The sequence below is a fragment of the Pempheris klunzingeri genome, chromosome 14 (genome assembly GCF_042242105.1).
Source record: "Pempheris klunzingeri isolate RE-2024b chromosome 14, fPemKlu1.hap1, whole genome shotgun sequence".
Classification (NCBI taxonomy): Eukaryota; Metazoa; Chordata; class Actinopteri; order Acropomatiformes; family Pempheridae; genus Pempheris; species Pempheris klunzingeri.
Window position 1 is genome coordinate 21326467 of NC_092025.1, and position 26902 is coordinate 21353368.

General features: G+C 39.4%; 3 protein-coding genes across 3 annotated transcripts in view; 2 read left to right on the top strand and 1 right to left on the bottom strand.

Annotated features, from left to right (window-relative positions):
* Positions 1-476: 476 nt before the first annotated feature.
* rabgef1 (RAB guanine nucleotide exchange factor (GEF) 1) lies at positions 477-8130 on the bottom strand. The gene is made up of 9 exons (XM_070843297.1): positions 8071-8130; positions 6208-6399; positions 5877-6091; positions 5431-5597; positions 5247-5328; positions 4995-5127; positions 4621-4712; positions 3224-3480; positions 477-2634 (listed from the first exon to the last, which is right to left on the bottom strand). The coding sequence occupies exons 2-9, from the start codon at positions 6384-6386 to the stop codon at positions 2218-2220; spliced, it is 1542 nt and encodes a 513-aa protein (XP_070699398.1). The 5' UTR covers positions 6387-6399; positions 8071-8130; the 3' UTR covers positions 477-2217.
* Positions 8131-9746: 1616 nt separating this feature from the next.
* On the top strand, positions 9747-12679 carry LOC139213410 (uncharacterized). The gene is made up of 3 exons (XM_070844089.1): positions 9747-10061; positions 10954-11256; positions 11984-12679. The coding sequence occupies exons 1-3, from the start codon at positions 9747-9749 to the stop codon at positions 12677-12679; spliced, it is 1314 nt and encodes a 437-aa protein (XP_070700190.1).
* Positions 12680-13881: 1202 nt separating this feature from the next.
* Positions 13882-26902, top strand: part of ttc3 (tetratricopeptide repeat domain 3) — a 29726-nt gene continuing 16705 nt past the window's right edge. Inside the window, exons 1-18 of the mRNA XM_070844206.1 lie at positions 13882-13948; positions 15675-15754; positions 15840-15891; positions 16311-16470; positions 16562-16643; positions 17226-17279; positions 17627-17759; positions 17981-18066; positions 18429-18523; positions 19418-19480; positions 19990-20044; positions 20955-21117; positions 22775-22805; positions 22917-23022; positions 23850-23880; positions 25122-25182; positions 26108-26201; positions 26511-26663. Coding sequence (XP_070700307.1) covers positions 15686-15754; positions 15840-15891; positions 16311-16470; positions 16562-16643; positions 17226-17279; positions 17627-17759; positions 17981-18066; positions 18429-18523; positions 19418-19480; positions 19990-20044; positions 20955-21117; positions 22775-22805; positions 22917-23022; positions 23850-23880; positions 25122-25182; positions 26108-26201; positions 26511-26663 — 1488 coding nt within the window. The 5' untranslated portion in view covers positions 13882-13948; positions 15675-15685. The remainder of the gene's footprint in view (positions 13949-15674; positions 15755-15839; positions 15892-16310; positions 16471-16561; positions 16644-17225; positions 17280-17626; positions 17760-17980; positions 18067-18428; positions 18524-19417; positions 19481-19989; positions 20045-20954; positions 21118-22774; positions 22806-22916; positions 23023-23849; positions 23881-25121; positions 25183-26107; positions 26202-26510; positions 26664-26902) is intronic.

Genomic DNA, 26902 nt, shown 5'->3' on the forward strand with positions numbered 1-26902 from the left:
GTGGATGAAGTGCTGAGATCCTTTACTTAAGTAAAAGAACTAATACTACAGTGTAAAAATACTTAATTACAGTAATTTATTTGTCTTTATTTCTGTATTTTGCCACTTGTGACCCACAAAACATCATCACCCTTGGAAACACACTGGTAACACATAATACATGTACATTCTTTCAAATAAGATTTGAAGTTACACTTTTCAAATATTTTTTTCACTGAAAAGACAACCTGCGACATTAGTTTATCCTAATAAAGAGACTTTTTTTTCTCATCTCCCACGTTTTCTTCGTGTTTCCTGTCAATTAACTACTGCGCAGCTGCAGTTTAAAAGAAATTGCTGCAGCATGCTATGCAGCCATGCTAACCAGTCGCCAGTCCAATCATATGATCAATATATAACGATACACAATTCAATTATATGAGAGTTTATCATGGTTTTGACTTTATTATTTCAAAACAGGAACGCAATGGTCTTTCAGATAACGTCATATAGATTAGATCAAAAAATCAATCTAACAACTGACATTAAAGCACCAAATTAGCTAAGAGAATTATCGGGATCATTTTACTCGCTATCATCGTCTTAATCTGGATTAGTTAAAACCACTAAAAACACTGGTTCACTCTGCAGTTAAGTAAATATGGTAAACAAACCAAAAAAAACCCCAAAATACTGAAGCCAATGAATGAACACACACAAAAAGTAAAGTAAAGTAAAATCAGTAGTAGGTCAGCAGTGTTTCAACAGGCAACCAGACAACACCAAGCTGTTTTTACAGCTACTGTTATACAGTACGTCAGAAAAAGACAAAATAAATCATTCTTTAAAATACATTATACATACTACATATAGTATGTAGAGGTGAAGTCGGCCAAAATACAGTGAATTCTAAAAACACAGTACAAACTTAAAGGACCTCTTCAAGTTAGTTTGATGACAGTGTATGTTTGATTCTTGACAATAACGAGAAAACGTGATCTTGTCAGATTACAGCTCCGTAAAAGACACATCAACAGCTTTAGATTAAAAAAACAAATAGTAAACACAGCAAAAACAAATTGATAATTTTGCAAAACAGGAAGACAAACACATCACTTAAATACAGAAGTTCATACCGGTTATTTCTTTGTGCCAAACCTTTGATCACCTTAACGACCCGCTTTGACTAACAGTACCGCAACGTCTGTGCAAAAATATAAGTTAAATATAAAAACACATGAAAGCCACCTGTAAAGTGAAATGTATTAGAAGGCAGTCATAGCTTAATTTTCTGTCTTTTATAAAGACGTTAGCATTTTAACATTAGCAAGGTGTGGAAAAGCTTAATGCTAACATTAAAAGTTAATCAGCTAACATGCTGTTTAAGATTAGCTCATTTCATATGATGATTCTGTGCATGATAATAAAGTCGCCACACTGATTGATCAAACTAACACAAGTAGCACAAATATTAGCTTCTAAAACAGGCTAGCATCACCTGCGCTTCACGTAACGTTTAGCTAGTTGTATTCATGAATCTAATTTAGCAAAATGTTTCAGTCAAATATATCATACTGCAGGAAAGCATAGCTAGCTAGTTTTTATCTGACAATATATACAGTGGGACTTTTCTCACGCTTGTTGGTAAATTATGGTAGCTAGCTAGCGAGTGACATCTAATATGCTAGCAGGCCGGGAACTAGCTGCTATCGTCAGTCACAAAATCTTTCTATTTTCTATTTACTGTGTAACTTTAGCTTGGTCGCTAATGGGACAATAAGTTGACGCAGTTTATCAAAGAAACATATTCGTACCATCGACTCTATAAAGTGTCTAAAACATGACTTTTGTGTGAGTTTAAACTCCAACAGAGAGGTTTTTAATAAAAGTAGTGTAAAACAAACTAATGAGCCAAATTAGCTTCCTCCTCTTTGGACTCTCTGGCTCTACGTTCCCTTAATAGTCAGCATCATTCAGAGCGAATTTGCATGTAAAAGTTCACCAAAGTAAACACTGATATGAGACATTTGTACCAATTTCCCTTGAAACCGTGAACAAATCCACTGATTGCTGCGATTCCATTGAAATTATCTGACTTTGCTGTTTTAAAGACTGGCGTTAAAGGTGCAGAAGAAACTCAGTAAGATGAAGCTCCAAACTATTCAGGAGATTAGAGCATGTGGGATGTTACTGGAGTGCTCTGGCTGTATGTGATACGCTTTTCCTCCCTTTGCAGACTCACCCTGCAAACACCTGAGGCGTGAGGGGTGGGGGCAGGTTGTCATTGTCCATGTTGGCGTCAATGGCAGAAACTGTGCGCGGAAGTATCTCCAGAGGGTATTTCTCCCGGATGTCGTTCACTTCCCGCTGCACGCCCTCTGGCCAGGACTTGAGCTCGGCCTGCAGGCTCTGAGCAGCCTCCATCAGCGTCTCCTGCCGGCTGCTGAGGCCCGACAGCAGCTCCAGGTTGTGATTGAGCTGAGCCAGGACGGGGTTGGTGGCCGGCACGCCGGGTGCCGGGCCAGTTTGGGGCCAGTCGCCCTCTGAGCTGTTGAACCGTGGTGAGGCTTGGCCGGACATGTAGCGCTCAAATTCCTCTGGGGAAAGGTTGAGAGACTGAGCATCCAACTTCTCAATAAAAGCTGCTGCACAGCACTAAAAAAAGAGCAGAAGCACAAATCTGTTAAAATAATTCCTTGAAAACAGGGAAGCTGCCCAAATTCTGCCGACCAGCACCTCCAAAGCTCACTATTTAGCACATTATACCTTATTTGTTTAATCAAACAAAAATCAAGTGTCAAAAAAACAAAGACAATTTTTTTTGGCTGGTAAAAATTAAATAGTAAATTCCTGGACACATTTTCTTATTTCAAATTCCCTGAAAACTCCACATCTTCTTCACTTGAAGTATTTGTCAATAACAAATAATATTCCTGATTAAATAAGCAATAATCACAGATTTAAATAAACATTTTACATATAAACAATCAAAAATTCTGCAGAAGTATGTGATGCCACCTCTCTCATGTGAAATAATCTGACATTAACTGTTTAAACTTTGTCGTAAAATCCCATTACTCATTGTAAGATTATACGTTTTCAGGCTGACGGAGTGAGTGTTTATCACTGTAGGTAAATATTGGTTGATGCATTTAAATATTACAGCTAAAGTTAACCTGTGGAGGGACAACCAAGAAGCCTCAAAGTGGCTCTAAAGTTGGAGAAGATAGAAGAAAAACCAGACCAGGTTGGTGAAGTAGTATCCGTCCTCGCCGGTCATCAGCCTGCTGGGGTTGCAGAAGCGGGTGATGTACTGGATGTTGGACTGAAGTCGTGGAGGATTAGCCTTGAGCACGATGTAAATGAGCGCAGGGAGAAAGTCGTCAGCTGAGGCCGGCTCATTCTTGGTGATCCTAATAGCGCTGAAGATGTGTTTACTGCAGCGTGTGATGCACCCAAGTTTGTCCCGAGGAACCCTCTTCGAGTCCATCTCAATGATATCTGCGACAGACAAACAGTCAGGGGCTGAAAGGACCAACTTATCCCATTATCATCTTTTTTTAAGTGCCAGAAATTCACTTGTTCCAGCAGCTCAAATTTAAATATTTACTGGTTTCCTTTGAAGGCTTTGACAGTAAATTAAATATCTTTGAGTTTCAGACTGTGAGTCAGCAAAACAGGGAATCTGACGATGTTAATTTTGGCTCTCAGAAACTATGACAGTGATTTTTCTCTTACTTTTAATATTTCTACAATATACAGTTAATAGAACTGAAGACCAATTGGTGGATTAATTGGTAATGAAATTACTGGCTTCCCTCTCATGGTATCTAGCCATGCGGATATTTTAGTTTTAGTTTTATCTTGTTATCTGTCTCTGAGATTTCTGCTTCCACCCCAGTAGTGGGGTGTGTGTGAGACATTGTGCTGCACTTTGTTCTGCTCTAAAGTTATTAACAGTCAGTGAAGTCTCCATTTACCATTTACAGATGATCCAGCACTTAAAGAACACTTTATATTCACCGTGCAGCGTCTGTCCTGACCACTTACACACCAGGAAGTGACTCAGTCTCCCCAATTTAAATGTAAGTTTAGTTACCTTTATTTTTTAATTTGTAGGTTTGTTTTTCTCCTTTATTATCAATATATTTGTATCGTTAAAAGGAAGAGAGAAGTGTTTTCATTTCAGCCGACTGGAGGAATGTGTCGATGTCTTGTTTGACTGGCAGCAGCTGGCAGGCTGAGCACCGGCAGGGGAACGAGAGACAAAGGGAACAAACCTTCGCTGTGGCTTTGCTACCCAAGTGACACTTGCAGGTACATTTACATGCAGTTTAATGTGCTCCAGCTAAGCAGATAATTAGCTAGCTGGCCTGCAAACTGATGTTAGCAATGCACTTCCCCCCGGGGAATGATTGTTTGGTGGCTTGTTCAATAAGCTAAGGTGCAGGACAAGACGTGTGTTCATGTTTGTAAGTTAGATAAGCATTAAAAGATAAGATTGCATTGACAGCAATGTGAGTCGTAGTTCAAAGTCCGTGGCTCTTGTGTTCAGTAGTAGTTCGGTAGGAGAATTTAAAAGATTTGCTTTACAGAGCAGATTAGCAGAAAAACACGCTGCAGGTTCAAGCACTCACTGACCTGTTATCGCTTTGACCACATTCTCAGAGACTTCAGGGATTTCTTCATCCATAGACACACAGAGCATCTGGATGGTCACCCAGTGTAAGGCTCTGCAACACATATTATGTAACGTACACTTCTTTTGTTAGTCTCTTTTCCCCACTGGGAGACAAGAACACATCAGCTGTAACTGTGCAGTTATATGTAAAGAAAACACTGGTAAAAAAGTCTATTGTGTAATCACTCACGCTTCCACTAACCACAAAACTACAACCAGCAAACTCCGGTTGTAAACAAAATGTAATTGTATCCAGTCTGAATACATGTATTGTTCCACTTCATATTGTTACTATAGAAGCATCGCTGCCTGTTTTGAATGCAGGGAGGCCCACCTTATCCTCGTCTGTGTGGCCAGGTCCTTCTTCTCATCATCAGTGGTTTCTGGACAGAACACGCTCTTATACAGACGAGTCATTATGTACTTTTCCACCTGGTCCATCACCTGCTCCACCGAGTCTGAAGAGCCTGGCGAGCAAAGATTCATCAGACTATTGTTAGTTAGAGATATATTAATATAGTGACACCTAAAATCCTGCTTGTGCTGCTATGAAGTGGTTTCTACACTCTCAGGATAGTTGTTGAACCTTTAAAGTGGCTCATCAGGCGGTCAGCCATGCCCTGGTAGAAATCCTGAACGCACTCCGTCAGCTCGTCAGCACTCAGGTCCTGGCAAGACGCATCATACCAGAATATTAATCAGGTCATGAAAGCACAACATCTGTCGTTATAAAGACAATTATTATTATACCACTTGATGAAAAATCAGACCTTCTTGCTCGACATGTTCATAATGAAGGCTCGGCACTGCTTGTGGATCTCCCGGCCGGGTTTCTGGAGGTTTTTCAAGAAGTCCACAAAATCCTTGGACACTTGGTCGGTGTCGAAGCTGGCGTGGCGGCTAATGGACGGGCTGGGCGTCTTGCCCTCTGGGGTTTCTGTTGAGGAAGAACCACATTTAGAAAAAGTTATATTTTGGCTCCATCCCTCTGTTTTGTTCTTTAGTTCTTTATTGTCATATACTGTTAAGACTCCAGCAGTTTCATGATTAATTCTGCTTAATGATTGCTATTTGTCCACTTAAAAAGACATATGCTTAATAACTTATCTGCTATTAATCCTCCTGATTTTATTCTTGCTTTGACCAGTTTTATTTTTGTTTTAACAAACATGGATAAAATATTTCAGGCTGCTGTATGTGGCTCTAAACGTCGTACCTTTCTTGGGAGCGGTGCGGGATGAAGGGCTGAAGAACTTCTTAACGGTGGTCACTTTCCGTGTCTTCTCGTTGGTCTTCTTCTCCTCAAACTTGGAGAAGGGCCCTAGCGAGGCGTGTCCCGGGTGTGGTTGTGGTGGAGCTGCGGACTGGGAGTGGGGCTGCGTCTGCGCTCCGTGACTGCTGGCATACGCTGCCTCCTCCTCTCGCTGCAACCTGGAGCCAAAGACATTTGACAGAACACCAGCAATCAGTGGGGAATTATACCGAACGCAGCGGAGAGGTACCCAGGCAGCGAAGGTGTGTGGTGTCTTTGCCGCAGAAGGCCTCACTTTTCTGCCAGCGCCCAGTCGTCCTGGATCTGTTTCTGCCGCACGCGCTGGTACTCCTCCCGCCAGCACTTGGAGCACAGGCCCTGCCATGCTGCGTTGCCATAGTAACCACATCCCTTTTTGCACAGCAGGTCCGATTGGTCCACATGTATACCCCGTCGCTCCGTCCGCTGACTCATGATGCCGGACAACCTGGAAAAATTTATTCATCACTTATGGATTCATTTGTGTATTTGTATGCGCTGCTGTACTCGTCTCCACGCTGCTGCCTGCTACATATCTAAGTTATTACGCTTAATACGCCCTAATGCATGTCGATCAGGTACTAGACACACAGTCCCCATGTGAATTCTCATATATCTGCTGGAGATGAAACTACGGTTTGCAAACACGTTAGTCAGAGAAACTTTATCAGCAGGTAGTTAAAGGGGCACTCGACGTGAGTTTCAGGACATTGTTTCGCTGTCAGGCTGTTACTGTTGGGAATATTTGTCTAATTTCAATGTGTTCTTATCATTTTACATTATTGTTATTGCTGTCGTACGTAGCAATGTGGTAAAAAAGACTGAATAGCATTCCAGGAAGTGTTTTGAAATCAGTTGAGTGCTTAATGTAGTAAAACTATACATTAAAATAGAGCCACGTTTTAGGTTATTACCCAGCAAGTGTGCAAATAATCAACATACATCAAACTTAGGTAATATCACTACTAAACTACTACTACTGTGATGAAGGAAGTATTCAGATCCTTTACTTTAGTAGAAGTACCAATATCACAGTGTAAAAATACTCTGGTATAAGTAAAAAATATGTTATAATCAGTCAAATGTACTCTGCATCAATACACTGATTGTTTGGTTTGTACAAATTCTGTAAATAGTGAGAAATGCCGACCCAGAGCCCAAAATGGCTCCTTCACAACGCTCGTTCTGTCCAACCAACAGTCCAAACCTCTACATTATTAAAAATGCATTCAAATGATGAAATATGTGAAATAAATGCAGAAAATCTGAAACCATGAAATGTTTCATTCAATTTAACAAAGCTTCATAGTCTATAAACTCTTTATAATCGTGTATAATTTCACCTCAGCGTTAATCTGTTCATTTCATGGTCTTTGCTGCACCTTACTGCTCCCCACTTTATACTTATTTTATCATATCTAACTTGTTTAAATGTCCAGTATTTGTACATTTGGTTTTTGCACCTTAATGATAATCTGTACTTTTATATTTTCTTTACATTAGCGGTCTTTCCTACTTTAAACTGCAGCTGCTGCATGTCAGTTCCCCTCAGGCTGACTAAAGTAATATCTTATCTTATCTTGCATGTGTGTTGTGCAAAAGTCTGACTTAATAAAGTAACTACTGCTGTCAGATGAATGCAGAAGGTAAAAGTACCTCAAATGTTGTACTTAAGTGCAGTATTTTAGTAAATGCATTCCTCTGGGGCCTTGATCGGGATGCAGAGCAGGTTACAGGTGTGTTAGGTATGGGTAAGGTGTGATAGCCTCCAGATCAGCTCCTTATAGAGTATCAATGAACCAGATTCTTACTCCTCATGTTGTGCTGTGTTGATGGTGGCGGAGAGCCCTGCTTAGCCTGAATCTCCCTTTCACTTAAGGTGTGGTTGACTGTGAAGGTCATGCGGCATAATTCAAGCACTTTTTACACTTTATGAACCGTGCAGGGAGTCGTCCTGCCCTGTGTGGAGGCATCTGGCCCTCACAAACCATCACTAATTCCGGGTTTTTCCTTTAATCAGGCACACGTCAGTACGTTAGCACATGAAATAGATGCTCAGTCTTCTCCTTTGGGTTTGACTTAAACATCCACATGTCTACGGCGCTGCTTTGGTACTCACCTATTCTTATTTTCACGGATCAGACCTCCTCCTCCTCCTCCTCTTCCTCTTCTTCTCCTTCGGCTGTGCTTTGTGAGAGGACGAGGCGCACAAGGTCCGGACAACAACGTAGTCGTGACGACAACACGGAAGTCCAACGACCGATTGATTACACGGTGGTTACAAAGGTGTGTTTTGATTTATCATCTCAAAGTGGGACTTGGATTGTTGTTCGGATGAATCGATTTAATCGCGTGTGTTTGCTGCTCCAAACCTTCAAATCTACTTACTTCCGCATTGGCGGCTAATTTTCAAGGAGTAGTTCGTGACGTAACGTAGCAATGTGTCACATGACCAAGAACGAAAACTATCAGACATTTTATTTCCTGATAAATTATCTGTAATCTATAATTTATTGATTTGAAGAGTTGCTGCTGCACTTTAAGACATGGTGTTTCGTTGTTAGGCACATTTTGACTGCTTTAGTGCTCATTTATGTTTTGTAATTGATCTAATAAGCCTAAATGTGGTAAAAAAAAAAATGTATTCAAGTATTGCACTGTACTCTTCTCATGCTATTTTGTACTTCACTACTGCAATTACAAGGTTGCTCTGGCAGTGATTTTTGTTTACATTTTCGCCTTTTGTTCTTCTTCTAAGCTGACAAAACATCAGCAAAAAACTCTGAATTATTGATTTTACATGGGACACACACTTCAAATAAGTCCTGCACTTTCAACCTTTGGCAGGAGAGATAAAAAAAAAAAAAAAAAGAGCGGAGTATGACAAAGAAGACATGACCAATAAATTCACGTTTCACGTCTGTGGGTCAACTTGATGAGATTTTAAGCCTGTAACAGCTAAAAGAGGCTGTACATGAATTAAAGGCGGGTCTGCGACTTGTTTCAGGAGCATGTTTTGTTATACTGATTACAATTCTCATTACAGCCCAACAGAAATCAATAAATAGAAACAAAAACAACAAAAATCTGGTGTCTGAGGCTGTCAAAGGGCTGTAATAAACTTATTCAGTCATTTCACTCGGAACAAATGAAATGGTTTGTGATAAGAGCAGCAAACAAACACATGTTAAAGGTCCCACATTCTGCTAATTGTCAAGCTCATACTTGTTTTTGGAGTTTATGTGGTTTAATGTTCACAAATCATTATTTTTCAGAACAATCCCCGAGCTTTGTTCTCGTCTTCAACGTGCATCAGGGAGCTGGTTGGCGTTTGTGAGTAAACAAAAAAAAAACAATGGTGGACAGCGAGGTGGATTCTGGAGGTTTGTAGTGGACGGGGACAGTCGGCCTGCAGAAGCATGGATGGATGAAGAGAACTGGATACAACGTTGGAGGAGGGGCTCCGTTCATTCTTGTGAAAGTAGCTCAGTGGTGCATGAAGCCAAAAAAGTTCCTGGACGTAACTCCACTAACTTGATTGGGGATAAAATGATTAAAAAGTTAATTTTGCATAATATGGGACCTTTAACTTTAGCTGTTATGTGCTTGTGTGTGTGTGTAATCCTTGTTTCATTTGAGTAAATGGGTCACGGGTCTGTCTATGTGCTGTTCATGCTGATAATTTTGTTCTGACTGGGGTAAATAAACACACAGAGGGTCAAAAACACAGATAAGCAGCAGACCTGCTGCACACACACCATCACACACCGCTCAGGCAGAACGACAGCCGAAGCCATGATCCTGATGGGTCGCACTTTGTGTCTTCCTTCTCAGACCACCGTCCAGGAGCTGTTCTCCGTGGCCCGGGACGCCAGCATCGTCCCTGATATCTCCTTGGATCCCGTCCTCACCACCTTCCTGTCGCTGGACTCCTCTGCGGCCCTGCAGCATCAGTACGCCTTCCTCCAGAGGAGCATGAGCAGCGAGCAGCGGGGTGCGTTCAGACTCCACTTGACCGGAGAGCTGGGGGGCAGCAGCAGGGTCACCTGTGGGGGTGTAGGGGTCGTTGCTCTGGCTCTGTCCATGCTTTTTGACCAGGTCGCCCAACAAGTAGGTGAAACATTTGGGTGTGGTCTCCTCCTTTGTCTGTATGGTGTTGTTAAATACTAAATCCTCTGCAGGGTGTTGGCGAATCTCTTGACGATTATTGGATGGATTGCCACGAAATGTGGTCGAGACAATAATGATCCCCAACAGATTGATCAGAGTTTAGTGTTTTTTTTATTAATGTTTATTTTGTTTTTCATGTTTGTTAAATTAAGATTTAAGTTCAGAATTATATAAATAAAATGCTTTTTCACACCTACTTTTAGTTTTTAGGGTTGTTTTAGAGGACTATTGATCACCCTGATTCTTCTAGCGCCACCAGCAGATTAACTTGTGTGGTTGTGAACTCGCTGAACTTGAACTCAGTCGACCGACTGATGCAGACGTTTGTGGTGAACTGCGTTAATCCCTTAACTTTACATCTAGCACCATCATGTCAATGTGTCCAATACTTTTACCAAATACCTGCAAAATTATTGACATTCCCATCAGCCTCGGCTGTTATTTGAGGTAAAACTAAACTTAAACTAAGATGGTAAAGGTGATTAGCATTATAGCTGTTAGCATTTAGCTCTTTAACATCTCTATGTCAAAGTACAGCCTCACGGAGCAGCTAGTTCTTTCTGCTCTTGCTCTTCCTAAAGCACATTTCTCATTATTTCATCTTGATCATCCACCCAGTTATGTAGGACATCTGTTGTACAGGAGACAGACTAACACATTCATTGTACTGGCACAGTTGATGTATAATTTAACACCAAAGCTTGCTGCTAAAATCTCTCACAGGTTTGGTTTCACAGGCTTGACTCTCCAGCCACTGGGTCTTTCTATTCTATAACAGAGCGAGACACTGCAAAAAGAACTGACACACAGAAATGTCCTGTTGTCCCTCCAGGTCCGAGCACAAGGATCAGCAGATGGGGACATGCCGGCTCAAAGATCCCAGGCTAAGAGGATTTTTGGTATCAGCAGCTCTTCCAGAATCGGCTGGATTATCCACAGGTACCTCCGCCTGATCCCGGGCATCGCCAACAACCAGGAGATGATGGCTGAGACGACAGAGCTCTACGACAACCTGCTGAAACTTGAGCTGATTGATCATTATGAGAGGATGACCACGAAGAAGAGGATGAGTACGGTGTCCATGCAGCAGTGGCTGGCAGGAGCCGCAGTTCACCTACACATCAGAATTCACCAGGTCAGGACAGACAAAGAAACCAAACAAAGTGCACGTTTTCATGTCTGCTGCAGTTTAAATATCTGCTCTGTGGAGGCCCTGAGAGGCCAGTGAGAAAAAAATGATCCATTTTCTAGATCTGATCTAAATAGTTTGACTTCAGAACAGGTTGCCAGGACAAGTTTCTGTTTTTGTTTTAGGTATATTTATTAAACGCAGCCAGTCCTATTTAAAATAGAGAATTACAACAACAAATACTCTGAAAAGTGAGCCTAGAAAATGTTTTTTCCTGCAAAAGGGTTAGAATAAATGCACAAAATATTTTTTGTCAGCTTTCATAGATTGAAAAGAGGAAGAGATAATTCAGATCCGTCACAACACACCACAGTCACAACACCAAGACTAACAACCCCCACGTCTGCGAAGTTAGAATGAATGTTTTTGTCAATGGAGTCTGGTGGCTTTTAACTACAAAAAGGAAAATGTCTCTGTAAGAATCCTCTCCATAATGTCATCAGACACTCAAAATAACAATCTGATCCTGACAGCAGCAAAACAGCCCCTTTTAAAATCACTTCAGCTACCCTTTAAGGTTTGGGAAAGACTGGTAGTGAATGAAAGGGCAAATATTAACTGCAGGCATGTGATGGGAGCAAACTCTACACTCATCCACACACACTTCCTGCATTGCTGACACTGGATATAAATCATGAGCTGCTGAATCATCCAATTATTCTTGTTCCACCAGGCTCGTCTGAAGTCTGTGCCGGTAGGATCTATTGAGTCACTGCTTCTGTCTTATAAGTCCGGGTTCAGTCACCTGGTTCGGGGCTACACAGCCTATCTGCACAGACACATTCAGGAGACTGGAGCTCCGGGACCAGGAGAACCCAGAACCAGGACCGCCACTGGACCAGGACAAAATAACACATTTAGAATAACCAACCAGACCTGCTCAAGCAATTGCCTTTTTAATGCAAGCCTGGTTAGTCCGAGTAACTCAACTGATAAGTTTAATGACACTGCAGCACCTAATTCAACTGCTGATATTAGAAGAAGTAAAACAAATGGATCCAGTGAGGACTTTGGACTTAATGTGTCAAAAGAAAGCAATAAATCCACTGTAGGTGTGATTAACAGAGAGTCACTCAGTGATTCTGCTGGATCTGGCAGAGATGAGGAAGACGGCCTTCTGGGTCTGTTGGTTATCGAGCCGTTGAGGAACGTGAGCCACAAGGTGCAGCATCACCCCTGTGAGTCTCCAGCCATACAACAAGCTCTGGTGACTCGTATTATCAACGCTCAGGACCTGGAGCGCAACAGAAACTTCTTCACGTACCCCGAGAAAGCTTTCTACAGCCTGCTGAGGCAGAGGGACGACTTCGCGCTACTGAGGAGAAACTCTGCTGCCCTAATGAGATATAACAGAACTGGTACTCTGTAAATACAGAAAATACCTGATAAACATTCATATATTCATTCAGTTAATTTGCCCTTGCTGTAATATGAGCCTTTTTGTTACGTTAATACAAATAAATCATTTGCAGAGAACATTTATCTTGGATAATAGAAGGATTTCTTTAAAAGACAACTATTCATGTAAACATATCCCTCTTAAAATGTAAAAATATAGTGGTAGAGTCCTCTAGTGGTAAAACACTGTAACAGTCACAGGTACACACACACACACACACACACACACACACACACACACACAGTAGATCAGTTGTCAGGTATGGATCTTCACTATGTCTTAAACATACCAATATTATAGTGTAGAATAGTGTTCTTCAGTAAAATAATAAAAGTATTATCACAATCAGAGTTTGCAGAATGGCCCATTGCATAAAGGTGAAGCTAATTTCAGCTGCTTTAGATGTTTAATACATAATAATACATTATAATTTAATAACACCTTGGACTTATTTTACTATAGTGTTCATTGTCAGGATTTGTTTGTTGTTTTATTTGAATCTGCAAAGTAACGTGTGATCAATGTTGTTAGATAAATGTAATGGAGTAAAAACTACAACACTGGCCTCCAAATGTAGCATCCTTTTCCTCTTGTGTACTGCTGTGGTTGAAAACAAGCGTTCACACAACAGTCCAGCCTTTGAGTTCACTCACATGGTCGTTTCCAGGTTGTGTGAGAACACAAACAATGTTTTCACCATATTAGTATTTGACGATATAGAATAAACATGATATAATATAGAATAAACATACTTCCTAACATAATATTCTGTTTATTATATTAATTTACTCTACATATAGAGCTTTATATACGTTTATGTTATTTCTTTATACATGTATTCTTTTATAACAGTGCTCCCAGCAGAACAATCTTGAATGTTTTGCTACTTTATGCATATTTTGTTATACTTTTGCAGCCCACTTCTACTTAGGCACGATTTAAAGTGCAGGATTTTTACTTATAGACTTGTTTTACTGTGATATCACTACTTCTACTCATGGAAATCACCTGAATGTTTCACCCACCGCTGCTGAAATGAAGATCATGTGAATTTAAGCCAGCAGGTGACTGACTGACCGCGGGGGGCGCTGTCCGCCTGCAGCCTGCCGTATTTTTTTAGTAGAAGAAGAACGATTGTTTGGTGACACGCGGCGCTGCGTGCCTCCGCCTCAGTTTTAACTTCCGCAAACTAACATGAGCAGGACGAGCCAACGCTACTGTTAGGATATTTATCACAAGGTAAGACTTCTCCCACACTAATCCACTTTTCATCTGTTTTCCAGCTGTTAACATTCAGATACGTTGAGCTGCAGGTTTGTTTCACGGTTGGCAGCGTTGCGCTAAAAGTAGGAAGAAAAGTGTCGTAGCGTCAACTAATAGCCATTAAAACACTTCACGTTGTGATAAAACATCTGAAATAACGATAAACTTCCACCACACGACATTTTGGTGTCGTTTTCCACGCATGTAAGCGAACTATTCGTGTGATTTTAATTGCGCTAACATACGTAGCTGGGCTAGCAAAAAGGCTAACAAGCTAACATCCTAGTGAAAAAGGGGCGTTAGCTAAATTCCCCGAGAGATTTTCTCCTCACCAACTCCTCTAAGTACCCAGTTTAATTTCGTTTTGTAGAAGAAACCTCAAACGGGTTTACTCCAACAATAACTCGCGGTGTTGCTGCACTGTTTGCAGTCACGCTTCTTCATAATGTCCTCGACTTTTGGAGAAAATGTAGTTAAATATCATTAGTAACATGTTGGCTAACGTTAGCTCTCTCGATCCTTCCAGGGTGACTGATGCCACTGAGACGCAGCCAAACTAGTTTAGTATCTTTCTCTGTAACCACACCCACATGTAGTAGGACAATAGGTATCGTCAAGTATCAGGAACACCAGACAATTATCCGAATTATTAGGTTAATTGTGCATGTATTTTATTCATTGTTGCTCAAACAGGCATCAGTACATTATAATAGTAGTTAATTACAACATAGCTGAGAGGAAGATTGCCTCAGCTGAGAAAACAACTTAGATTAGGAAGCTAAAAGAAATGACCTACGTGGAGGAAATGCGTGTTATAAAAGTGTAAGAGAGGGGTTTATTGTTTGGAATACATTTCAAGGAAGTGAGGTGTTTTTCTGTTTCCTCTGTAATCATCACCATGTGTTTGGCATCACATTTGCCTATCAAATAAATTCATCCTAGGGAAATCACTTTGTAGGTTACCAGCATTTACCTGAAAACTGGGCAGTAATAAAATATCTTGGTCTTTGTCAGACTTTGTAAAGGTAATTGGAGATGATATAGTTTATTGCACACACATCAATGTAAGATACACTCTCACACACACATGTATTGTTTTCTGCTTTGTCATTATACTGTGTGAGGAAGGTGTGTTCAGACCCGTTTTGATAACACTGCGGCAGATTATGTGTGGATTATGGTGCATGAAAAACAGCCAGATACAGACGGGAATGTGTCGACAAATTAACGGAAAAACCTAAATGAAGTGTCTTAGAGTGGAGTCGGGCCACCACGAGCCTCCAGAACAGCCTCAGTGCTCCTTTCCAAATCTGTGTAACTCCATCTGCTCCATGTCTCCACTGTATATCCCCTCATTATACATTCAACCATTATTTAATAAAGTAGACTCACTGAGAGACCTGAGTGCAGCAGATAGAAATAAAAACATCACTAAATAGTTTTGAAGGTGAAAGGTTATGTTCTATCATTTCGGTCTCATGGAGATGTTGGTGGAGAGTGTTGACTTTTCAAATTAAAGCGCATTAAACCGCTGCATTACAATAACACCGTGACAGTGTTTGCTGAACAGGTTTTAAGTTTCTGCACATCCAGGGTCACAGGAGGACATTTGTTAAAGTCAACAGCCGGCACATTCAAAGCCACTGCGCTACAGCACGTTTTGTAAAATGCATTTGAATAATTTTTGCAAATTTTCTTACAGACTTGGACAAAATGTCGGATTTGGACTCTGATTCTGACTACAGTGTTGACTGGGAGGAAGTCAGATATCGGATGGGTGGTGTGAGTTATTTACCATGAATCAAAATAAGAGCCATGTTTTTTTTATTTCTGCACATCACTGATAAGCTGTTTTTATTTCCCTCAGAGGCTTCTGGCATATCAGGGAAATGACACAATAGTCGCCCTCCGTCCATCAGGTAAGGGACATTTAATACACCAAGAAAATCAGAGAATTGTGTGTGTCTAATTTAAAACAAATAAAACGTGTTTATACACCAAACCAGCATTGATTCATATTAATATTCACGGCTGTTTTATGGAATACAGCAGTAGAATAAAGGGAAATTGTTATCAGACGTGACTAGATCACACATCACTATCCAGTAATATTTGTACCTGTATTTTAATGGTCAAAAATAGATAAATAAATGCTGTGAAATTCAATAATCAAATTTTACTTATTGAAACACAAAAGAGAAAATAATGGGTTTAAAATGGAGCATCTCTAGCTGGCTGTTACTCGCCATTTGGTTGCAATATTTTCAAAACTGTGAGGTTAAATCCTCTGTGCTGCTCTCAGGTGTGTGAATCTAAGAGGATTTCTTTGTGTTTTTAGACGAGGTTTTCGAACGATGGTGTCGTATCTCCATGAACACCAGAAGAGAAGCTGGACAGCGGATGAAAATTTGTGCCTTCTGGCTTCCCATTCTGCTGCAGCGCGAAGACACCAACATCACGGCCAGCTGGGCTTTACAGATAGGTCTGATAGACTCAAGGTAAGTATTTTATGACGGGGATCTGAGCGTCTTTTAATTTCAGTCTTCAGTGTTTAGACCATTAAAGGGTTTTGTTACTCCCTCCTTCTAGTTGCAGCGGCGACATAAGTCTGAAGCAGCTGCACAGGATAGAAACACTGGAAGCAATCCTCAGAGCCTTGGAGAAAGGAACTGTGAGTTGACGTCTTTAGTAGTTCAGTTCAAAAGTGCTTTTAACCATGGAAGGAGGAACTTAAGTAGGACCTTGGGTATTTACAAAATAGCAGCCTTTGTTTGGGTTTCCACTACGTCTGAAACACACGATGACACAAGTCGTCCTGTTTAGTTTTATTCACTGTTGGGCAAAGTATATAACACAATACCACTTTGTTGTAAACGCTGTTACTTACGTTGACTGTAGCTTAATTTAGAAGCCGTAGAGTTTATTTGTGTTCAGAATGTGGCTGACGTTTTGCTCAATAATCAGATAAATCATTTAGGCTATATACGTAAATTTGAACTTTAAAAAATGTTTTTAATGAACCAAATAAAGCAAAGATTTTTTTTTGTTGCTACAATCAGTTAATACAAGGATCAGTAAAGATACTGTAGTTGAAGCAGAATTATCTTTCCTCTCACATAAATAATGTCAGGGTTTTAGGTATAATAATGCACGAAAACACACAGTGAGAGTATGCAGCTTATCTCAGATGTATAACACTCTATTTATTTTTTTTGCTTTTTGATCTAAATGTCCTGTTTGTTCTCTGTTGCAGACGAAAAAGGAACAAACAAAGCATGTTTTCTGGATAAGTAACATGTTTAACTTGGTAAGTGATTGCTAGCTAGCGCGTGTACTGTCTATTATCTAAACAAAACGTATATCTCCTCCTCGGCTGCTCTTATTTTGAAACATTAGACCAGATGAGCCAGTAGTGTCCATCAGTCGATCGATAGTTGTTCCCAAGTGCTTGAAGTATCAGGAGAGAAAACTTCCCTAGAAACTTCCAGTGTTCCTCCATCTATAAAAATGTTAAGTAATTTAAAAAAAGTGAACAAGTGAATCGTTTTTCCAAGCAACAAAACTTCATGAATAAACATCATCATGTCAATGAGTCAGCAGAGTTAGCTGATCACCTGAGTGTGATTATTATTTATTTATTTTCTGTACCTCTAGCGTTCCCCAGAGGTTTTGGAGGATGCCTTACACTGGTTGGAGCGAACAGGAGAACCTGCTATTCGCCATCGCGTCCTGCAGATCGGCCACGTGCACGCGTGCTTCACAGCCCTGCACCTCATCTTCACAGAGTGTAAGATACACTCACACTGCGTTTCACACACACTGCTGACAAGCTACCCTGACTGGCTTGGGTAGTTAGTGTCCATTTTATTTTATAAACTCTCAAATGGCAAAATTTCAAATATATTACAGCACAGAAACACTCGAGCAGTGTTTGATGAGCTGTGCAAACACTGAAGCCTGTTGAACTTGTGTATTGACAGTTAAAACACACTCCTTTTTCTTTTTCAGTTGCTAAGTTTATTCAGGATATGGGCAACAACCTGGAGAGGACTATGAAGTCGCTGATGGCTCAACCATTGGACTATTATATAGAGGTGAGACACAACAACACGATCTACAGGCCGTCTCTGATATGATGTTTGATCAAACAGGCGCTCATGTGATGTTTATCTGTTAAGTGCAGCTCACCAGTCGCCACATTCTCCAACAATAGGTTACTGTAGGATGCATGTAAAGATTATTTTTGTCACTGATTAATCTGACGGCTTTTTCTTGGTTAATCATTTGTTCTATAAAACATTAGGAAGGAGTGAAAAATGTCTATCACAATATCCTGGAGCACAAGGTGGCTTAGTCCAGATAGTAAAGATTATCAAACAAGTGTCCATATTTTGGATAAAAACTGGCAGCCCTTAAGTCTGCTACCCCCTAAATGTTCTTCTTGTTTCCCTTCCAGAAAAGCGAAGAAATGAAGAAGAAAGGCAATGAGAACTTTAAAAAGGAGCAGTATGACGACGCTGTGAAGTTTTATTCCAAAGCCATCAAATATTAGTAAGTCATTTTCTAATGTTATCTTAAATAGTCATGAAACTTTAATCTGAAATGTTCTAAATGTGTTATTTTAACTGTTGTAACTCTGGGTTTAAATTCATTGTAAGGATAAAAAGTTTTGGAATTGGTCCAGTAGATCACCTCAGCTAGCAGCTGCGAAACAGGCTGATTTTTATTCTAAGCGTCTGACAACATTATGGAAAGGATCCCTACAGAGACAGACCTGGAAGATCCTTTTGGTTTAACCACAAACAGCCATTATATTGCACTTTTCAAGGCCACCAGACTCCATTGACAAAAACAGTAATTTAACCTAACAGAACACAGGAGCTGCTGGTATTCTGCTGCCTTGATCGGTTAGTTTGTTTGTCTTATTGTATCACTTAAGTCTTTTAAAGGGTTAGCTGGATCTGACACAATATTTGTGTAACGTGCAACAACATAAACAAACTAAATCATTGAAGCAGCAACCCTATTTTCTGGTAGGTAAAATTTGTGTTTTTGTGAATGGAGTCTGGTGTGTTTACAGAGAGCAATATAACGTCTGGTTAAACAAAAAGGATGTTACAGGTCTAGGGATCCTTTGCATTATGTTGTCAGACACTTTGAATAACAATCTGAGCCTGTCAGCAGCAAAACAATCTTCTGCACCAATCCCAAAACTTTTTGTATCATTTGGACACTAAAATATGTAAAAACAAGGCCCCAGTTTAAAATATAGTAGATCAGTTTATTGAGTTTGCATGTAATAATTTACTGTAATGAAAGTTTGGACATTAACTGCACAAAGACAGAATCCATTGCTGAGTTATTTATATTAGATTGCATCAGTTTATTAATAAATTGATAAATCTCTGTACTTTTGTAACTGAAGTTCATTTCCTCTTCACCCAGCCCTGACAACCACATCATTTATGGAAACAGAGCCCTGTGCTATATCCGATGTAAAAAATTCCTGTAAGTACCACTTATCTCTGATGTGAGTTCAATATTTGTATGTATTGTAATTAGCTGTGACGATTTAAAAAGCATCACCACAGAACTTAAGATACAATAGAGAGAGGAAGAGAGCTAACGTTGACCTTTTTATGCAGCTTCAGTAACCTTTCACTTCTTGGAAATGAATACCAGGAAGTCAGAGTATGAAATTAACCTGTTGGGTGTTGCCTGAAGATAGAGCTGAGTTTGTATTCAGATGAAACACAAAAAGAAACTGAAGCTGATGTGCCTCTGCCCACTATTGTTATAGGAGTATAACTGCAGGAGATAAACAGCTCACACACAATGAAATCAGGCAAATTCAGTGGACGTTACCCTGATTCAACTACATCATGGTTTATTCTCCAAGTCTGTTTTTGTGCGATAGGAGTGTTTTTAGTCACGATTAGCACGAAGGACTGATTCTGAGTCCCACACAAGGTTTAAGAAATGCTCCAAACTATAACATGAACTTTTGGTTTTCACAGAAAAGCAGCCGGTGATGGAAAACGTGCCACTCTGATAAAACCACTCTGGGCAAAGGTAATTATCTCTTTTATGGTACTGCTAGAAGTTGGGGATGTTACAAAGAAAAACCCTGACAAGAAAATCTCCCTTCAAAGTAAATTTGAGCAATTCCACATATGCCAAGTTGATGCATACATGAGTCAGTTACTTTGACTATAGCCCTATTATCAGTTTCCACTATAGACACATGTAAATATCTGAGCCCAATCTACATTAGGAGATATTCAGCATTAAAGTTCTGATTATTTCTTTTTTTGTAGTGGGGTTGTATGAGCGACTTATCCACAGTGGGTATATTTCCTACATTGATGGCGGTCAAGATGCCCCCAGTTTGGAGAAGCAGGCAGGAGTCCCAAGGCAGAAAAACATATTTTAGCCACCTAAAAAAAATCTATTTATTTAAGCGAATGCTGTTTTTAGAACAGTTTCAAGGCTTTATCTTGCCGTCAGACATCCCTTTATGACGGGAAACTGCAGCTCTTACATCCGTCTGTGCTGTCCTCCAAGCCGCCAAACTCCATTGACAAAATTTGTCATTTTACCTCACAGAACATGAGAGTTGCTGCTAGTTTGTTTGCGTTATTGTTTGACTTTGGTGTATTTAAGAGCTTAGTTTGAATCCAGGTCTTTGTCAATGGAGTCTGGTGGCTTTTGCCTGGTGAGCAGCTTCAGTCTCCTAAAAGGACTGTGTGACAGCAAGGTAAAGCGGTGATAATATCCCAAATATATCGTACACTTGAACTAATTTTGATATTTTCTTAGGTTATAGCTTATATTTTCTGATTCATATTTAGCAGTGTGTCTGAGGTCACGTTATAGGGACCTGCACTGCTTGTTACTGCAGTTTATTCCCGCTATGCTTCATTTCAGTCGGTGAAGAAAACAACAGCTATGAGTCACAAGTTACTTCATGGTTTGTTTGCAGGGTCACTACCGCTACTGTGAGGCCTTGTTCTGCTTGGGAGAGGTCAACATGGCTCTTGAGTCTAACAGCTTAGCCCAGAGTCTCTGTAAGGACGACCACGAGGGAATCAAAGACCTGGAACAGCAGCATGTGAAATTTGTCACTGCAGTGAATCCTTTCAGAGGTATTTTTTACTGTATTTCACTTTCACTGTTGCTTTTTTCCCCCCTTTCCTGTTAAAAAAACACACATTTGTGAAAGATGAAAGATTAGTAAGTGCCTCAACCTAATGTTTCACCTTCTACACAGATAGTGCACACATTATATCTTCCGCTTTACACTGCGTTTAGGAGACTGTGGTGTCGGTAAGCAGCCTGTGTACCACAGCACGGCCACATCTCCTCATTTACATACAGCTCGAAGCTCGAAGAAGGAGGAAAAGTAGTGAACAGGCATTACAGCTTTGCAGGTTTTTTTTATTTTTCTGTTTTTAATTGAATACAAGCAGGTGTATGGTTATTTAAAGATCTAATTAAGACCTAATTATTGCACTACTGTACATTGTAGAGTTAAGACGATGTGTTCAGGGGATTGAAGCTGTAAATTCATGAGGAAAAAATGATGCACATCATACATTTGTGAGTTGTTTTGTTCTGTTCTTTATGGAAAGCGTCTTAAGATAACACTGTTGTGATTTGTCACTATATAAATAAAGATCGATTGATTGATTTATATTAGGTCTGCAGTGGATGACCTAATTAAATTATACTTTGCAACTGTGAGAGAAATTTCCTTCTTTGGCCTCGACATGCTGGAGTCTCCCCAGGTCACGCTCAGGAAAAATGTGAAACCTAAAGTTAAGGGAAGCCCTGTTTTAGTCTCTGGAGCACAGTTTCTGGTTTTTTGGGTTTGTTAGTGCCCTTTGGATAATGAGTCACAGGTGATTGCTGTGCTCCAAACATCTAAAGATAGACTGAGAAATGTGCTGACGGTGACCTGGAAGTTCATACATGGTCTGCGGTAAAGTGTGTGGTCAGAGTTCAGAGACTTCAGAGAGCCAATGGACCGCTCACACATATGTGGTATGTGTGGAATGACCACATTTGGACACGGAGGCCTCGCAGGGTCAAAAGACTGACCACAGGAGGCGTCAGACAGCGTTTACACTGTGTGCTGCTGTGTCTCTTCTCCTTCAATCAACCATCAATAACCACTGATCACAGTCAGAGCTAACCACCATCCAAGATTTCCATCTTATTAGCGATGAGGAAATACTCGTGACTTTAACACTAGTTTTCATGTTTTAATAGTGTTTTTCCTTATATATGTGTGACTTGTTGAGTTGCAAAGTTATGACTTTAAAATCTCAGAATATTCAAATTATTTCTCGTAATCTCCTAAATTTGCCAGTTTCAATCTTGGAGAATTTTTTTGTAACTGTGTGACTTTAATCACAGATTTTTAGCAATGAGGAAAAACTAGTTTTTGGGTTTCAATGTTTTTTTTTTTTTTCTTATAAATTTGTGACTTGTTGAGTTATGACTTTAACATCTCAGCATATTCAAGTTTTTTTTTTTTTTTTTTCCAAGTAACTTTTGAATTTCTGTCTCCTAAATTTGCCAAATCAATCTTAGAGAATATTGGATTTTATTTGGAAACATGTGACTTTAATGATTTCTTTTTTCTGATTATTACCCTTCTTTTTTTTTTTTTAACTACAATTATTGTTAACCTTGATTATTTCTCCTCATGCAAGAAAAACTAACCAGTCAATCTGAGTGAAATCATCCTTTATAGTTTTCTGTCTCTCATAACTTAACGTTTATGTGCTTTGTTTTCAGGTGAACAGTTTAAGAAAACAAACAGTAAAAGGTACGTATGTGCTGCCGTGACACACACTGTGTACAATCATGATTTCTACATGCTGGTAAACGTGTGGCTGACATGTTGTCATTGATACTATATATTTGTGATTTCCTGCAGAGCGGACAGCGCGAACAGAGCAGATGCAAGAGAGTCACAACCCCAGCCGGGAAAACCTGTTTCTTTTAGGATTGGTGCAGTAATAAGCACAGCTGCACACAATAAGGTTGGTGCACCTTTGTCCTTTCAACAGAAACAGGACACTTGAGTTAATTTTATTATTTGTCAAATTTTAATTATGGGTGAAATGGAATTAAAAAAGTCTGTTCCACTCAGGAAAATCAGGGAATTTAATGCTTGTTGTAACGATTAAGTGATTAGTTGTCTAATAAATGATCAATTCTTTTGATAATGAATTAATTGATTTGAGTATGTTTTCTGATTCCAGCTTCTTAAATGTGATGATGATGTATTTATTATATGTTTTTCACCATTTTCTGACATTTTATGGACCAAACAACTAATCAATGATTCCACAAAGTTATCGCCAATGAAAATAATGTTTAGTTGCAGAAAATAAAGATAAAAATGTATCACCAAACCAATATTTGTTTGTGATTTTGCTCTCCAGGTTCTTTCAGGTTGCACATGTTGTGGTTACATGAAATTTTAGTGTCCATTTCTCCTCCTCAGCTCCAGCGAGACAATTTCAAGGGTTTTGTTTTACAAAATGATAAATGATAAGAGGAAGAAGGGGGTCGTCCACCAATCAGAGGATCGGTGGTTCGATCTCCGTCTCCTCTAGTCTGCATGTCAAAGTGTCCCAGTCTCCTCCTCTCCAATGAGATTCCTCCTGTGTGAATGAATGTTAAATTAAGCTGTATGAATTGATCGATTATGAAAATAACCCTCAGTTGGTTATAACCGCAGTCTTGTCCAGCTTTTAGACTCTATCTGACATATTAATGGCCCCGGATCATTTGTTTGTGTTGATGTGTCTTCAGCTGAAGTTTAATGTGACTCACTGTAAATAATTAACTCGTGTGTTGACAGATCTCGCAGGTTAAAGTGGACAAACACACAGGTGAGTTTGTTTCAACGCCTGCTGACACACCTGACACTGTTCTGTCCAACCCACTACAGCGTTCAGTAAAAATCACCACAATAACATTTGATAATTATTTATAATACGGTCCGCACAGGTGCTGGAAATCCTTGAATTTTACTGTGGCGTTTTAAATGTATTTTTAATAAAGTGCTGGTAATTCTTGGATTTGGATTAATAAAATGTTTGAAAAGTTCTTGAATTTGATTTTGGAAAAGGTGCATGAAGCCTGTTATAAACCTAAAAATATATTCTTTGTTTTTTGTTATTTCATTTTTCATTCATTTTTGTTATTTTACATAACTGACTTCTGGGAAATGGTGATTTGAGTTGTTCGCTGTTTTTTGGCATCATTTAGAGCAAACGATGATCTGCAGACTAATCCATAATGGGAATAAGTGTTAGTTGCTTTGTTAGATTATTTTATTGCGTCTCATATAATGTGTGTAAAACTTAATTCACCCAGATTATGAATATTTATATTTATTATAATCTACATGTTTTGTGTTTTTACAATAACTCTATCAGGGTGGATACTCAACCCTTTAAAGCCTGAACCATGAAATAATTGCCAGAAAATTCAAATTTTTTGAAACTGGAGTTTTTATTGAACCTTCTGACAAATTACAAAAGAAAAAAAGTAAAAAAAAAAAAAAAAGTTTTAATTTGTATCAATTATGTATAATTTTTGCTACATCCGGCATTTTTGTGCAATTTATTGCTCACAGTTTGTTTAAAAAAAAAAAAAGAAAAACAACCTATAAAATATAATACACAAAGAAATATCACACTGATGATGTAGAGGTGTATGTATGAAATATGATACACTTGGCATTAAAGGGTTAAAAATCTTTGAATTGAACTTCCTGATACTTGTAGACACCATGTGCGCTGTGTCTGTGCAGCTTTGGTGTTTCTTATCTGTGTGAGTATAGATAGTTGTGATGGATCAGTAGGTTACCTCTCGAGGAAAGACATCTGGAATCACTTTTCACCGTCGTCTGCTCCGGACACATAGTGCAGTGTAGCCTCGACACAGGAAGTCGTGTGTCTCCATTTTATAGACGCTCCGTCTTCACTGCCTCGTACTTTCTGTTGTACTTCACTTCCACTCTGAGTTGAACGAACCGGACTTAATTAATAATCGACTCGTGCCCTGATTGATCAGATCATCACATCAATGATGTTTAAAAACATAATGGCTGATCTTTTCTTTTCAGGGAAAAATGAAAGGACTGCAAAGACAGAGGGCAGCACTAAAGACTCTAAACCGCTGAAAAGGTTAGTGGGAGTACCGTCTCTCATGTCAGTGCTTATTTAGACATATTTATGCTCACTAGGACCCTCAATTCTCTGTTGTTTTAAAAAAAAAAAAATGTAGTTATACATGAAAAGTGCACAGATGTCGAGGAAAGAAGATCTGACAAGTTTGTACTTAGGGTTTTTTTCTTAACTTTGCAGAGGGATGAATATGAGAGGATGTAGTAATTTCTACAATTAATGATAGCTTTACTCTTGGGAAAATATTGTAGTATTGTTTTGATGTAAGATTAATTTGTCTTTATTTATTAATTTATTTTAAATTTTTTATTTACATTTTTACTATCTGCTATTTTATGTTACTTATTTTATGTGTTTTCATGTTGTTTTATTGTTTTTGTTTTAAATAGTTTTTACTTAATTTCTGTTACCACTGTTAGTGTCTCTCTATCTGTTTCTCCATGTATGGAGGTATATACTTATGTTTATTTACCTGTCCAGAAGTGGGCATTAGACCTACTGATTCATGTACGACGTGGACATTTTAATAAACAAAATTTGAGAAAGGAAAAATAAAGTATATAGTAATTTCCATAACATTATTTGAAAAAGTATAATCACTTTAACATTTGCCTCTGTTGGCATCTAATTTAAGAGTCTTTCATATTTAGCTTCCTGTTTTCTTTTTATTCACATGTAGTTATGTCTTATGACTTCATGATGTCTTATAAAGATGCAACAAGCTCTAATGGACGATATTATTAAATAACAGCCTGACAACAATAACTGTATTATTATGTCAAACAGACTAAAGTGAGGAGGACCTGTAGTTAGATGAAGGCCAGCAGGTAGCTGTAGGTGTGTGTGAGAACATGCGATTTCCTGCTAAAAGCTTAAACCACACAAAGTAATGACGTGTAGCTGGTTTAAAACTCTGTGCCTCCAGTGAGTTTTCTTCAAAAAATGGCAAAGGAGCGGGCAAAGAGAGTCCAGCACCAAAGAAGAAAACAAAGAACAGAAGTTCCCCGTCTGAAAATGAGGTACTGCTTTGCTTATGTGTCATTTAACTCAACTGCAGGTTTTTCATGCTGCTGTTTATTTCTGTCTGTGGGTGTGTGTGGTGATTTTAACATTAGTTACCTGCCCTGGTCAGTGATTTTAATCCAGGTCTTCTACCCTATTGTGGCTAATGTGGCTGTTATTAGCAGAGTTAAGAGATTACAGAGTGACATAGACACACTGCTAGTGTGGACTAATGTGTTGGTCTCCTCCTATTTAGTGGCATCTTATTAGTCATGTCAGTATTAAATGAGGTGGCTGACCTGCTGTGATGTTTTTCCTCCTTTCAGACCCAGAAAGTGGATAATAGTAAAGTATCCATGTGCACAATGTTGAGATCTATGGTGCAGGATGCTCACACTGCTCTGACTGACCTCCGCAGCCGCAACGCAGAGCAGGCCTTCAGCCAGGCACTGGCCTTACTGGAAACCAGCACACCCACGGTGAGCCTATCGCTGATGTGTAACCCAGTGCCAAAACTGCTGCACAGCTTGTGTTTTTGTGCAAGCAGCTTCGGAGAATGTTTGCAGAGTATTTATGCACAAGACGTGACGTAATGGTTTGTCTACAAATGTAAACTGAGCTTTAACTGTCTGTCTTTCTACACAAGAAATATAAAACGAGAAAGGGAGTAAATATACAGAAAAGATCAGATTTCAGTGAACACTGGTGGAAATGATGC

Coding starts and splice junctions, on each gene's coding strand:
- rabgef1 (XM_070843297.1), bottom strand. CDS start 6,386: ATGAGTCAGCGGACGGAGCGACGGGGTATACATGTGGACCAATCGGAC. Junction 5,329..5,430: donor TGAACATGTCGAGCAAGAAG/GTCTGATTTTTC, acceptor GCGTCTTGCCAG/GACCTGAGTGCTGACGAGCT. Junction 5,128..5,246: donor CCTGATGAGCCACTTTAAAG/GTTCAACAACTA, acceptor TTTGCTCGCCAG/GCTCTTCAGACTCGGTGGAG.
- LOC139213410 (XM_070844089.1), top strand. CDS start 9,747: ATGATCCTGATGGGTCGCACTTTGTGTCTTCCTTCTCAGACCACCGTC. Junction 10,062..10,953: donor TTGACCAGGTCGCCCAACAA/GTAGGTGAAACA, acceptor TTGTCCCTCCAG/GTCCGAGCACAAGGATCAGC. Junction 11,257..11,983: donor TACACATCAGAATTCACCAG/GTCAGGACAGAC, acceptor TTGTTCCACCAG/GCTCGTCTGAAGTCTGTGCC.